The 15,163-nt window shown below is 42.3% G+C and overlaps 1 protein-coding gene across 3 annotated transcripts in view; it reads left to right on the top strand.

The window, feature by feature from the left end:
• med22 (mediator complex subunit 22) overlaps positions 1 to 15,163 on the top strand; it is a 28,657-nt gene that overhangs the window by 7,228 nt on the left and 6,266 nt on the right. For 2 of the 3 annotated variants that reach the window (XM_072566058.1, XM_072566057.1), the window contains exon 4: positions 8,777 to 8,985. In XM_072566058.1, the coding sequence (XP_072422159.1) occupies positions 8,777 to 8,985 (209 nt within the window). Of the gene's footprint in view, positions 1 to 8,776; positions 14,431 to 15,163 lie in introns of those variants that run through there. The other variant, XM_072566059.1, reaches the window with a different exon arrangement.

The following is a 15,163-nucleotide window of genomic DNA, read 5'->3' as shown; positions in this document are numbered from 1 at the left end:
TAAGCTTTATCATGTATTTATCAGGAAGGAGTATTGTGTAATAGCATTTAACCTTTTCCATATCACTTGCTGATAGTGGTTTATTGTTTAAGATTATGCTTAAGTAGTATTGATGAGGTTTATTAGCATTAATAAGCTTTGTCAGAGATAACTAGGATTTTAGTTAATACATAAAATGATTTTGAATCTTGTGAGCTTTGTGGGAACTCCATGATGCTTCTCATGTTATGACTAACTATCTGTGCAGAAATTATTGCCAGCTGCAGCAGCTCAAGGTCCAAGCTTTGGAACTTGTACAGCAGCTTGGAGTCTGCAGTCTATCCATGAGGCTGACAGTGATGTCAATAGCAGGTTTATGAATTGGTCATCCTGCAACTTAACCTGCAGGGAGATTTGAATGGGTGACCAGATTAGCCAGAGCCAAGTCACTGGTACCACTGGTGGCTCTGATGTATAGGACATACAAAAAAGTTTTCAAGAACATTAGTGACAGGCTAGTGTGTGTGAATCCATTTCTGTCCATAGTCACAAGTTATTTCTCATTTATATAAATGATTTGCATGTGAATATAGGAGGTATGGTTAGTAAATGTGCAGATGACACCAAAATAGGTGGTGTAATGGACAGCAAAGAAGATTATCTCAGAGTACAGCAGGACTTTGATCAGATGGGCCAATAGGCTGAGGAGTGGCAGATGAAGTTTAATTTAGGTAAATGTGTGCAATGTTATACTTTGGTAAGGCGAATCAGGGTAGGACTTATACAGTTAATGGTAGGGCATTGGGGAATGTTGTGGAACAAAGAGACCTTGGAGTGCAGGTGAATAATTCCTTGACAGTGGAGTCACAGATAGACAGGGTGGTGAAGAAGGTGTTTGGTATGCTTGCTTTCAATTGGTCAGAGCATCAAGTATAGGAGTTGGGAGGTCTTGTTGCAGCTATATAGGACATTGGTGAGGCCACTTTTACAATACTGCATTCCATTCTGTTTGTCCTGTAGGAAGGATGTTGAGAGGGTATGAAAAAGACTTACAAGGATGTTGCTGGGACAGGAGGGTTTGAGCTACAGGGGGAGGCTGATTAGGCTGGGGCTTTTTTCCCTTGGAGGTTTGGAGGCTGAGGGGCAACCTTATAGAACTTTATAAAATCTTGGAGGCAAGGATAGCATGAATAATCAGGATGAGGGAGTTCAAAACTAAAGGTTTAAGGTGAAAGGGGAAAGATTTAAAAGAGACCTAAGGGGCAACTTCGCCATGTAGAGGATGGTGCGTGTATGGAATGAGTTGGCAGAGGAAGTGGTGAAGGCTGGTACAATTCCCACATTTAAAAGGCACCTGGATGGGTTACACAAATAGGAAGGGTTTGGAGAGATATGGGCCAAATGCTGGTAAATGGGACTTGGTCAGATTGGGATGTCTGGTTGATGCAGATGGAACTAGACTAAAGGGTCTATTTCCATGCTGATTGACTGACTATACAGAAAAATACAAAGATATCGTCTTTCCATCTAATGGAATAGATTTGCAAGGAAATTGTGAAATTTTTGAAGCGTTGTTATGGAGAGCTATAATTGTCAGAGTACAGACGAGGATAATATTATAAAGGGCAAAGAAAGGCAAGGATTCTTGGAGTGTGTTTGGAAAAATTCACTCCAGTGGTATATTTCCAGTTCAGTGAGAAAGGAAGTTGTGATAGACCTGATTTTTAGGAACGGGACACTGTGTCATGAGCAGGGTTCCCTCTAAGCTATGCACGTGAGCAGTTGCTGTGATATTCCACGCATGGCAATCAGTGTCGGCATACTGATTGTGGCATTGACATGCAATTCTGAAAGTCACAAATAGGTCTCCTGGCCCAGCCAGCCATAAAGTTAGAGAGAATGCTGGTTACAAAGTTTAGGGTGATCATAGAAACTGATAATGAACTATTTAGAGTCAGAATATTTAATTGGGAGAAAGGCATTTTCAAGGTATTGGATGTAAGTTTGTTCACTGAGCTGGAAGGTTTGTTTTCAGACATTTTGTCACCATAATAGGTAACGTTATCATTCAGCTTCTGGTGAAGCATTGGCTGTATGTCCTGCTTTCTACTTGTGTTTAGGTTTTTTCGGGTGGGTGATGTCGTTTCTGATTCTTTTTCTCAGAAGTTAGTTATTATGACATGGGGTGAACCTGTCTAATTTAAACCCAACACACAGAGAAGCTCACCTCGCGCCATAATTGGTTAAGTTTTGAGAGGTAAAGAACTATCCCAGAGATCATTATTTAAAGTAAAAATTAACAACTTTATTCTTTAAGTCCAATAGAGAATATTAAAACCAACAACTATTTACAACTCCTTTCTCTTAGACCTATCTTTTACTTCCCCGCTGTACAACACTGGTCTGATTTTAAAAACCCCAATTAAGATTGACAAAAAAAATTCTAATTTCAAAACCAGCCAGCTGTCAAATCTTCTGTTTGTATCTTCCTCTGTAGATTGCCTCTGTCATCTTTTCTTTAGCATTCTGCTTCACCGGTCTTTCGTACAGGCAGGTACCTTTCAGAGAGCTGTTCTGCTAGCATCTATACTTGTTGGTTTTCTTGGCAATTCTCCCCCTAACTATTCAAAATGCCAGGCTTTATGCCCCAAAACATCAGATCATTTCACTGGTTTTATGTTGTCAAAATGCTAAATTTGAATTTGTTGTTATATCGTGGCACCTCATCTGCACCATTGGTTTCACAGTCAAATGTTACATTTTAAATTCTTTCAGCACACTTTGTGCCTCTCTAAGTCCATGCCAGCTTCCAATCTCTCTTAAAAGTACAGTACACACCTACACCTTAACAATGGTAAACGGGGTCCAAATTGATGTGTTTGTGGTAGAGTTCCGATTGGAATGCCATGCTTCTAGGAATTCTCGTGTGTGTCTCTGTTTGGCTTGTCCTAGGATGGATGTGTCCAAATTGATGTGTTTGTTGGCAGAGTTCCGATTGAAATGCCATGCTTCTAGGAATTCTCGTGTGTGTCTCTGTTTGGCTTGTCCTAGGATGGATGTGTTGTCCCAGTCCCAAGTGGTGTCCTTCCACATCTGTGTATAAGGATACTAGTGAGAGAGGATCATGTCGTTTTGTGGCTAGTTGATGTTCGTGTATCCTGGTGGCTAGTTTTCTGCCTGTTTGTCCAATGTAGTGTTTGTTACAGTCCTTGCAAGGTATTTTGTAAATGACATTAGTTTTGCTTGTTGTCTGTATAGGGTCTTTCAAGTTCATTAGCTACTGTTTTAGTGTGTTGGTGGGTTTGTGGGCTACCATGATGCCAAGAGGTCTGAGTAGTCTGGCAGTCCTTTCAGACAAGTCTTTGATGTAGAGTAAAGTTGCTAGGGTTTCTGGGTGCGTATGCTTGTTTGGGTTTGTTGCTGAGGAATCGGCAGACTGTGTATTAGGTAAAAACAATGACTGCAGATGCTTGAAACCAGAGTCTAGATTAGAGTGGTGCTGGAAAAGCACAGCAGGTCAGGCAGCATCCGAGGAGCAGAAAAATCGACGTTTCAGGCAAAAGCCCTTCATCAGGAATAGAGGCAGGGTTCCTGCAGAGTGGAGAGATAAATGAGAGGGGGGCGCGGGGGTGGAGAGAAAATAGCTTAGAGTACATTAGGTGAATGGGGGTGGGGATGGAGATAATAGGTCAGAGAGGAGGATGGAGTGGATAGGTGGAAAGGAAAATAGGTAGGACAGGTCATGAGGGCAGTGCTGAGCTGGAAGGTTGGAGCTGTGGTGAGGTGGGGGAAGGGGAAATGAGGAAGCTGTTGAAGTCCACATTGATGCCCTGGGGTTGAAGTGTTCCGAGGCGGAAGAAGAGGTGTTCTTCCTCCAGACGTCTGGTGGTGAGGGAGTGGCGGTGGAGGAGGCCCGGGACCTCCATGTCCTCAGCTGAGTGGGAGGGAGAGTTGAAATGTTGGGCCACAGGGCGGTGGGGTTGATCGGTGCGGGTGTACCGGAGATGTTCCCTAAAGCGCTCTGCTAGGAGGCGTCCAGTCTCCCCAATGTAGAGGAGACCACATTGGGAGTAACAGATACAATAAATGATATTGGTGGATGTGCAGGTAAAACGTTGATGGATGTGGAAGGCTCCTTTAGGGCCTTGGATGGAGATGAGGGAAGAGGTGTGGGTGCAGGTTTTGCAATTCCTGCGGTGGCAGGTGAAGGTGCCAGGATGGGAGGGTGGGTTGTAGGGGGCGTGGACCTGACCAGGTAGTCACGGAGGGAATGGTCTTTGTGGAAAGCAGAAATGGTTGGGGAGGGAAATATATCCCTGGTGGTGGGATCTGTTTGGAGGTGGCGGAAATGTCGGCAGATGATGTGGTTTATGCGAAGGTTGGTAGGGTGCAAGTTGAGCACCAGCGGGGTTCTGTCCTTGTTACGGTTGGAGGGGTGAGATTTGAGGGCAGAGGTGCAGGATGTGGATGTGATGCATTGGAGGGCATCTTTAATCACGTGGGAAGGGAAATTGCGGTCTCTAAAGAAGGAGGCCATCTGGTGTGTTCTGTGAGGGACCTGCTCCTCCTGGGAGCAGATACGGCAGATGAATTGGGAATACGGGATGGCATTTTTGCAGGAGGTAGGGTGGGAAGACGTGTAATTCAGGTAGCTGTGGGAGTTAGTGGGTTTGTAAAAAAAAAAAAATGCCAGTGTCAAGTTGGTCGTCATTAATGGAGATGGAGAGGTCCAGGAAGGGGGGAGGGAGGTGTCAGAGATGGTCCAGGTGAATTTAAGGTCAGGATGGAATGTGTTGGTTGGGTACCCATTCTTGTTGAATAAATGGTATAGGTATTTCTCTTCTGCTGTCTGTAGTTCCTCGATCCTGCAGCGTGTGGTGGCTCATTGAAATAGTATCCTAATGCAGCTTCGATTGTGAGTGTTGGGGAAATGACTGCTTCTGTAGTTCAGTATTTGGTCCGTGTGTGGTGTTTTCCTGTAGATACAAGTTTGAAGTTGAGGGTGTGGTGTTGAAAAAGCACAGCAGGTCAGGAGGCATCTGAGGAGTAGGAGAATCAACGTTTTGGGCAAAAGCCCTTCATCAGGAGTAGGTTTGATGTTTCCCATTGATTGTTTGCTCTACTGTGACTCTAGGAATGGCAGTTGTTCTCCTCTTCTTTAGTGAATTTTATGCCAGTGAGGATATTATTGATGGTGTTGTAAGTTTCCTCTAATTTGTTTCATTTGATGAAGACAATGGACCTAAAGTTTGGGTTGGATGGTTGGTAGAGCTGTTTTTTCCAGTCTCTGCATTACTGCTTTTGTTAGGAATCCTGATATTGGTGATCACGTGGGTGTTCCGTTGATTTGTTTGTAGGTCTTGTTAATGAATGTGAAGTGGGTGGTAAGGCACAGGTCCATAAGCTTGATGATAATTTTGCTGATGAAGTTGGCACTGCCTTGTGTTTGTGTCTTTAGTTCTTCCAGTAGTGTGATCAGGGATTTTTGGTCAGGTTGATGTATTTGGATGTGAACAGGGCTATTACATAAAAGGAGACCATTACTTCTTCCTCTTCAGGGTGTCTAGGTCAAATAAAGTTGTCAAAGGTTGGACAGGAAAAACGGTAGCTGAACAATGGGCCACAAAGAAGATGGTTACAGTCAACACTTATTCTTTCAAATCCAAAGCTTCCTGGATGACAAAAGGAATAAAACTTATGATTAAAAAGGAAAAGTGTGCTTGTGACATGTCATATGGAAAATACAGATGAGGACCAGGCTGAATGTAGAAGGTTCAGATGGATAGTGAGCATCAAATGAGAGAGGCAGTTAATATCGAGGCAATCCCAAAGTCTTTACACAGAAGTAGTCAGGTGGTGAAAGAGTGGCATGGAACCAATTTTACATGGAGTCAAGGGCATGGCTGAGGTATTAAATTCATATTTTATCTTTATGGAAGAAGGAGATGCTACCCAGGACATTATGAAAGTGAAGGAAATTTAGTCACTAGAAAGGCTTAAATTTGATAAGGAGGTGATAGATTGCTGATAAAAGTTTATAAGATAATTTTAAGGTGATTGGAGGAGGCTTTAGGGGAGATGCCAGAGGGAGATTCTTTACACAGAGGGTGGTGGGTGTGTGGAATGCACTGGTGGTGGTGGTAGTAGAGTCGGATTAACTAGGGACATTTAAGTGACTCTTGGATAGACACATGGAAGATAGGTTAGTTTGACCTTAGAGTAGGCTGAAATGCTGGTACAATAACAAGGGCCGAAGGGCCTGTGCTATGTTGTACTGTTCTGTGTATCAGGACCCAGTGAGATACATCCAATTATATTGAGGGAAATGAGAATGGACATTGCAGAGCCACCAACGATTTTTCAATCCTCCTTCATCTTGGCGATAGTAGCGTGGAACTGGAGAATTGAAAACATTACAAACTCAGGAAAAAAAATGGTGTCAAGATAAACCAAGCAGCTACAGACCAGTCAGTTCAATTTGGGAAACTTCTAGAAACAATAACTTGGGAGATATGAATAATCACATAGACAAAAGGAGATTTGATTTCTGAAGGGAAAACAAAGTTGAAGTAACTCACAAATGATTTTTGATGAAGTGACAAAGAGGGTTGTTGAAGGTAATGCTGTGGATGTGGTGTATGTGGACTTTCAGAAGGTGTTTGAAGCAGTGCCTCACAATAGACAGGTGAACACAGTTAGGGCTCATGGAGTAAAAGGGGCAGTAGAAACATCAATACAACATTGGCTGAGTGGCAGGAAACAGAAAGTGATAAGTAATTGACAAAGGAAGCATAAATGTTATGAAGGAAAATATTTTTGTGCAGTGAGTAGTTACAGTTTGAAATGTACCGCCTGGGTGTGACAGGGACAGGTCTGATCAAGGTATTCAAAAGGGAATTGGCTGGTTGTTTGAGGAAGACAGTAGAATCTCAAAAGAACATAGCCTGACCTGGAAGAGAATGGTCAGTGATAGATGATGTTCAATGCAGAGAAATATTAGGTGATACATTCTGATAGGAAGCTAATGAGGAGAGAGAGGAGGGGGGGGGGGAAAGCAGTGTACAATTATGAAGGTGGTGAGAACTGGGTTCACGTGTGCATAAAAAAGCGAAAGTTGACAGGTTGAGAGAGCAGTTAATAAAGCATACAGTCACCTCGTTTTCATTAACAGCAGCGTCGAATACTGGAGCAATGAGGTCCTGTTGAACTTGTATAAGACATTGATTCAGCCTAAGCTGGAGTATTGTTTCTGTTCTGGGTGCTGCACCTTTGCAACATTGGGAGGATAATGGAGAAACTGCAGGTAGGCCAACCAAAGGGAAATTTTGATTATGAAGAGATTGGAGAAGTTAGAAATTGCTGGAGAAACTCAGCAGGTCTGGCAGCATCTGTGGGGGAGGAAAAAGAGTTAACTTTGCAAGTCCAGTGACTCTTCATCAGAACACCATGCAATTAACTGTTTTCTCTTACAGATGTTGTGATTCCGGCTGAGTTTCTGCTTTTGATTCAGATCTCAAATTTCTGCAGTTCTTTATTTTAGTTTGGGGAGGTTAGGAGTGTTTTCCTTGAAGAAGGCTGAGTTGAGCTCTGATTGATTGATTGATTGTTTTTTGACCGATTAAAAGGGGAGAAAGGACCATTTGTGAAAGGATCAAGAACAAAAGGGCAGAGTTTTAAAGCTGTTAACAAAAGAAGTAAAAGTGGCATAAGGAAAATATTTTCCACACAGCATGTGTTTAGGATCTGGAATGCACTGCTTGGGAGTGTTTTGGAGACAAGATCAATCGGTGCTTTCAAGTTGGAGTTAGATTGAGCAAGGATCTGGGGAGAAAGCACAAAACTCGAACCAAGTCAAATACTGAGTTGTAGAGTTTACACAAACATAGTGGACCGAGTGTCCTCGTTCTGCACTGTGTTAGTTCTGTGATGAGTGGAGTGAATCTTCTCTGATCTTCTAATGCAGTTTTCCTTTCAAACAGAGACCACAACAATACACACGACTCCAGATTTGTACCTGTAAGCTGCAACAAACATCCCAATATTTATATTTCACTTGTCTTGAAATAAACTTCAATATTCCATTTGCCTTCCTAATCACTTTCTGTACCTGCATAACGACTGTGTTTGATTAATGTTCCAGCGTTCCACAATCTCTCTCCATTTAAATGGTAACTGCTTTCTATGCTGTCATATAAAGCAGAAATTTGCATTTTCCAAATTCCTGTAAAATTTTGCCCGTTCTCCGAACGTATTTATATCCCTTTGCAGACTCTATGACCTCTTTACAATTTACTTTCCTGCCTACTTTGGTAACATCAGCAAACATAGCTGTCATATTCATAGAATCCCTCCAGTGTCGAAAGAAGCCATTTGGCCCATGGAGTTCACACCGACCCTCCAAAGAGCATCCCACCCAGCCCCCGCCTTACCTATTCCTGTAATCCTGCATTTCCCATGGCTAATCCACCTAGCCTGAACATCCCTGGACACTATAGAGAAATTCAGCATGGCCAATCCACCCTAACCTGCACAGCTTTGGACTGTGGGAGGAAACCGGAGCACCTGGAGATAACTCCACACAGATGATCACCCTTCACCTAAGTTATTGCTATAAAACATTGCATAAGCAGTGTGATCCCTGTGGCACTCCATTACCTCCAGGTTCCCATCATGTTTGTGGTAATATGTAACTCTGTACATTATATGCTGTTTATTTTGTGTAGTAATCGTTATCACACCTTCTCGCATGGCGCAGTTCATGATTTTGGCTCATGTTTATCTGCTGCCCTGGTGTTAGGTGCGAGCTGGTGAGTCTTTGATGAAGCTGGTGTCAGACCTGAAACAGTTCTTGATCCTGAATGACTTTCCCTCGGTGAATGAAGCCATTAATCAGCGGAAGCAACAACTACGAAATCTGCAGGAAGAATGTGACAAGAAATTGATTACCCTGAGAGACGAGATTGCAGTCGATCTGTATGAGCTGGAAGAAGAATATTACTCCTCCAGGTACAAATAACACGCAACTGTCCTCGGCACAGCCTCCAGAATGTTTCCTGAGCAAGCACAACAGAGTGCCTTTTACCACTGACATAACCACAATGTGAGCCAGCCTCATTCACTTACACTGTAACACACTCCTAATCTCTCACTAACCTCCTCAAACAATAACAATTCTAATCCCACACTATAATACTCTTCAATTCCATGATATATACTGCTTTGGGTAGGTGAGGCTGTACCTCTGTTTTTAAGCTGCTTCTTTTTAGTCATTAGAAATGCGAGTCTTTCTCTTTTCATTGTGGCATGAGTTGACTTTGGGTTCAAGTTGAGGCTGTTTAATAAATACTCTTTCCAGCTCATCTTCGGTTGAGATTGATCCTGATCTACCAGAACCCAAATATTACATCAGGTGTTGGGAAGGGTGGGGCTGGGTAGATGGTGGTTCCATTTATTTGCACACCTTCCCTTCTTTACAGAACAAATTCCCGATTCCTGACTGTAAATCATTTTGGGGAACTGATGGAGTCTCCCCACCATGTGTTTATTGCCGTTGATTTAATTCATTCCTCACAAGTCAAACCCTAACATCCCAAAATGTCTCAAAGCAACTGTTTTTTTTTTAAATGCAATCTGCACAAAAATGCTCACCAATTGGCAAAACATGAAACATTCCCAGGCACTACACATTTCACTAAAACATCCTTAAGTGCAATTTGTGAAGCAGCCCCCTGTGCTTTGGCATCTCCTGTTGGAATTTGCTCTTACTGCCATCTTGTGTGTATCAGGGACTACAAAGGTGCTCCTTTAATGTTGAACCAAATAAGGCGTTTATAATTGGGCGATAGTGTCTGCTCAGCTTTTACTGCAGTAAGAATCTGAAAATTTTTACTCCATAAACTGGAATTTTATTGTAAAGAAACATTACCCAATTTAGTAAAGAGATTCTATTTATCTCAAATTTTATATTAGCTCTTCTACAACATGATATTCATGCACATTACGAATGTACAAGCACCCTGTTTATCAGACTTTAAACTTCTCAAGTCTAATCTTCTGTGTCAGATTTGACGAGGAAACATTTTTCGATTTGTTTGAAGTAATAGAACACTGGCCTTAATGATGCACAGTTCCTTCACATGAGGATAATCAGTTTAAATGATGTATTGTGACTGACTGTGTTATTATTTATATGATAATCACTTCAACAGCCATCAACATTTTCTCCAATATGCATTGAGTCTCTGCGCTATAGTTCTTTGAGGCTGGAGAATTGCCCAGAATTGTCTAATTCAGAATCCCTTCCTTCCCTTCTCACTGCCAAGTATCTCATTATTTGTAATGATCCAACTCCTTCTGACTACCACATATTAATACAGGGATCGTGAAGTAAGATGGCTTAGTCATAGGAGACAGAGGGTAGTGATGGAAGGATTCTTATCACAATGGAGGGTTGTGACTGGTGTTGTTCCACAAGGATCAGTGCTGGGGCCTCTGCTGCTAATAGTCAACAGAAATGATTTGGAGAAAAATGTAGCTGGTCTAATTAGTAAGTTTACAGATGTCACACAGATTGATGGTCAGGTAGTGAGGAGAATTGTCAGAGGATACAGCAGGATATAGAATGGAGATAAGGAGGAACTTCTTCAGCCAGAGAGTGGTGAGTCTATAGAATTCACTGCCACCAAGTCATTGATTATAGTAAAGACTGAGATAGATAGATAGATAGATAGATTCTTGAGTAACAAGGGCTATGGGGAGAAAGCGGACAAATGGGGTTGAGAAATTTGTCATGATTCATGGTGGAACAGACTCAATGGGCTGAATGGCCTAATTTCTGCTCCTATGTCTTATAATCTTATGGCCTAACTTTAGAATTGTACACAATTTCCAAGTAGGCCATGCTTGGAAATTGTGTACAATTCTGGTCACCACATGACACTCCAGGGTGGAGGGGTGAATTACTAGGGGGTAAAGGTCAAGGTGCAGGGCAGGAAGTTTAAAAGAGAAATGTGAGGGAGGTTTTTCACACACAGGGTGGGGAGTGCCTGGAATGTACTGCCAGAGGAGGGGGGTGGAAGCAGACACAATAGCAGGATTCAAGAATCACCTGGATGAAAGCGTGAATAGGAAGACAATAGAGGGATAGAGATCATGTAACTGAAGACAGTTTTAGTCAAAATGTGTCATTTTAGTCAAAATGGGTACCAAAGGGCCTGTTCCGGTGCTGTATTGCTCTTTCTTCTAACAGCTTTTCTCTATGTTAAGGGAGTCTAAAACTAGATGGCGTGGGTTTAAGGTGAGAGGGGAGAGATACAAAAGGGATCAGATGAGCATTGGTTCACACAGAGGGTGGTAAGTGTGTGGAACGGGCTGTCAGAGATAGTGCTGGAAGCAAGTATGATTTCATCATTTAAGAAACATTTAGACAGGTACATGAAGAGGCTAGGTATGGAGGGACGTGGACCAAACATAAATGAGACTAGGTTAATTGTGAAAACTGGGCAGCATGGGCGAGTTAGACCAAAGGGCCTGTTTCCATGCTGGTGACCTCAATGACTTTATCACATCCCATAATATTAGCACTGTAACTTATGAAGTTGCTATTGCCTGTAATGGGTCAAGGTAATTAGGCAGAGCCAACATCATTTGGTCAAAGGGAAATCATGTTTAATTAATGGAACTCTTTTTAACAAGTAACCTATACAGTGGGTAAAGTGAAACCAATGGATATGTTGTGCTTAGGTTTACTGAAAGCATTTGATAAGGTGCCACATCAAAGACTGTTCCAGAAAATAGAAGCTCATGTTGTGGATAGTAATAAACCGGAAAGGAAGGTTGAAGCTTGACTGACTGGCCTCTTTCGTTTATACAAACGATTTGGATAAAGAGACGGAAGGTTTGGTAGTTAAATTTACTGACGATGCAAAGATAGGAAAGTGAGTTGTGAAGAGGAGATAAGGAGCCTACAAAGGGATATAAATAGGTTAAGGGAGTGGGTAAAGATCTGGCAGATAGAGTGCAATATGGGAAAGTGGAGATTATACATTTTGGTAGAAAAAGTAAAACGGAACATATCATCTAAGAAAGGTTGCAGTCACAAGATGCAGAGGGATGTGGGTGTCCAAGTGCAGAATCACAGCAGGTTAGTGTGCAGGCACAGCAAGTAATCTGGAAAGCTAATCCCCACGCTGTTTTACAGCGAGGGGAACTGAAAACAAGAGTAGGGAGCTTATGTTTCAGTTGTAAAGACCAAGGTTAGACAATATCAGGAGTATTGTGTGTGGTACTGGTCACTGCCCTTAAGAACTGATGTTAATGTGTTGGAAGTAATTCAGAGTTAAGGTTTACTAGGCTTTCTAGGTATTTCCTGATGAAGGGCTCCTGCCTGATACGTCGATTTTCCTGCTCGTCAGATGCTGCCTGACCTGCTGTGCCTTTCCAGCACCACTCTAATCTTTGCTAGGCTTATGCCTGGAACGAGCAGCTTGCCTTCCAAGAAAAAATTAGACAGGCTCAGCCTGTATCCTTTAGAGTTTGGAAGAGTCATAGGTGACTTATTTGGAATTTATAAGATCCTGAGGGGACTTGACTGGGTAGATGTGGAAAGGATGTTTCCTATTGTGGGAGAATCTAGAAGTGGGGTTATAGCTTAAAGACAAGGAGTTGCCCATTTAAAACAGAGGAGGAAACTTTTTTTTTCTGAGATTGAGAATATTTGGAATTCCCTGAAGGGCAACGAATGCAGATTCTTTAAGACAGAGTAGATTCCGGATTATCAAGGGAATGAAAGATAATCAGGAGGAATGCAGAGTCGAGGTTAAAATCAGATCAACCATGAGCTTAATGGCAGCACAGGCTTGAAGGGCTGAATGGCTTACTCGTTCCCTGTTTATATACACATCATGTAACGTTTCAGTGTTACCTTTCATAAATATATCAGTCTGAATTAACTGTACATGCCAGGATATTCTCCACACATCCTGTAATAATCTGTTGTGTTATATGTACATTTCATAATATTCCCCTTTAGTATGTTCACTGTACATTTCTGCAATTGTCCGTATGTAGCTTGTAATATCATTCTGTACAGTTTAAGATTTAGCACAGTCCCAGCTGTTCAGTGAGTAACTTTTGCTTCATTATTGGGAATTAAAGAGTAACTGTGGGCCTCTGCTGAAGCCTCTGTTCTGGGCCACTGGGTTCAGGATCATTTTGCAACCACCAGATTAAGGAGAGGCCACGTTCTGTCTCCAACCTGAGTTGAGTTCACGCGTTCCACTATGGCTGCATCAAAAACTAACTGCGCCGTGTGCCTGAGCTAGTGAGAGAAATGGGATAGGAGGAGAGGAGCCCAGCCAGAGCTCCCATTCCTGATCAGCTTTTAGATTAGATTAGATTCCCTACAGTGTGGAAACAAGCCATTTGGCCCAACAAGTCCTGATGCTCTGAAGAGCAACCCACCCAGACCCATTCCCCCACCCTATATTTACCCCTGACTATGGGCAAATTTAACATGACCAAATCACGTAACCTGCAGATCTTTGGATTGTGGGAGGAAACCGGAGCATCCAGAAGAAACCCATGCAGACACAGGGAGAATGTCTGCGTGGAGTTTGCACAGTCACCTGAGGTGGGAATCGAACCTGGGTCCCTGGCGCTGTGAAGCAGCAGTGCTAACCACTGAGCCATCGTGCTGCCCCAGTTTTAGTGAATCCTCCCACGTGCACACATGTCCACAATTTAGCAACAATCAGGCTGGGTTTAGCTGTGATACCACACAGTCAAATAGTAATGACAGAAACACGCACATTGACATGGAGAGGTGAGAATGCAGAACTGCCACTGACTTTCTCTGATGCATCATCCTCAGAGAATCCCAAACTATATCCATCCCAGACCCCTAACCCCTTTCAGCCAAATGAGCCATTTCAAATCAATGTGACCTCCTCCTTCATGTGTAATTGAATCCATTTCTGTTAAATGCATGCTTTAATCTAAAAAGGTGTTGTCACTCAATCTCCCACCCAGAGCTACAATGATTGAGTGTGGACTAAAACTGCGATCTGTTTTTAGTTATTGAGCCTTGCAATAGTGAGTGTTTCATTTAATAATTGTCATTGTGCCTTGTTCACTGTTCCCAACATTTTCAAGATGAAATTTGTTTTTATATCTGTACTTTATGTTTATTTTTGCTTTAAGATTTATATATAAATTTAAAAACCGTATCCTTCATTCGATTAAACATTCCAGTCTCTCACTTTAACGAGTCAGCATTTTAAATACTTCCTAAATAAAAGTCAAAACATATAATCACCAATCTCTGTCTTTCTGTTTCACATCAACTCATTGGCATTTCCTCAGCTTTGCACCTGCTATTTGCTTCTGCTGCCTTTCAAACACTAGCCATTGATCAATTAAATTAAAATATCCTTTTAATCACAGACCAGATCCTTGGAAGATTTCAGTCAGTGAAAACACTGCCTGGTGTGTAACCGAGCTGAGCAGAACAGCTCCTGTCCTCCGGCTGTGCTGGGTTGGGGGATTGTTACTGGGGAGAGGAAGAGGGTCATGAGTATTGACACTTGTTGATTTCAGGGTTAGAGTTACAAATACTGACCAATTTCTGGTGGTTGTCAGTCCAGATGTGTGATCCCTCTTAGTTATCACCACTGTACCTACCCTGGGAGTGTTTGGGGACAGTGTCGAGGAAGCTTTATTTTTAGATTAAAAGAGTAGAGGGAACTTTATTCTATATCCAATGCTATTGTCCCTGATATGGGAGTGTTTGGGGACAATTTAGAGAGAGCTTAACTTGCTGTTAAGAGTAGAGGGAGCTGTATATAATGCAGTGCTGTACCTGTTCTGAGAATGTTCGGGGACAGTCAATAGGGAGCATTACTCTTTATCTAACCACATACTGTCCTTATCCTGGGAATATTTGATAGGGACAGTGTGGAGGGAGCTTTACTTTCTGTTGAAAATAATAGAGGGAGTTTTACTCTGTATCGAACCCTGTGCTTGCCTTGTGCTGAGAGTATTTCAGTGCAGTGTATAGGGAACTTAGGGAATCATATGAAGCAATGCTGTACCTGTCCTGGGAATTTTCATATGGCCTGTATTGTTGTAGGGCTCATTTTCTAAAGCAAATCCACATTCAACAACAAATTGCATTTATATTGTGCCT

This window comes from Chiloscyllium punctatum, chromosome 49 (assembly GCF_047496795.1).
Source record: "Chiloscyllium punctatum isolate Juve2018m chromosome 49, sChiPun1.3, whole genome shotgun sequence".
In the NCBI taxonomy this organism is placed as follows: Eukaryota; Metazoa; Chordata; class Chondrichthyes; order Orectolobiformes; family Hemiscylliidae; genus Chiloscyllium; species Chiloscyllium punctatum.
The sequence above is the reverse complement of the archived record's forward strand: the minus strand, read 5'-3'. Positions and strand labels throughout refer to the sequence as shown.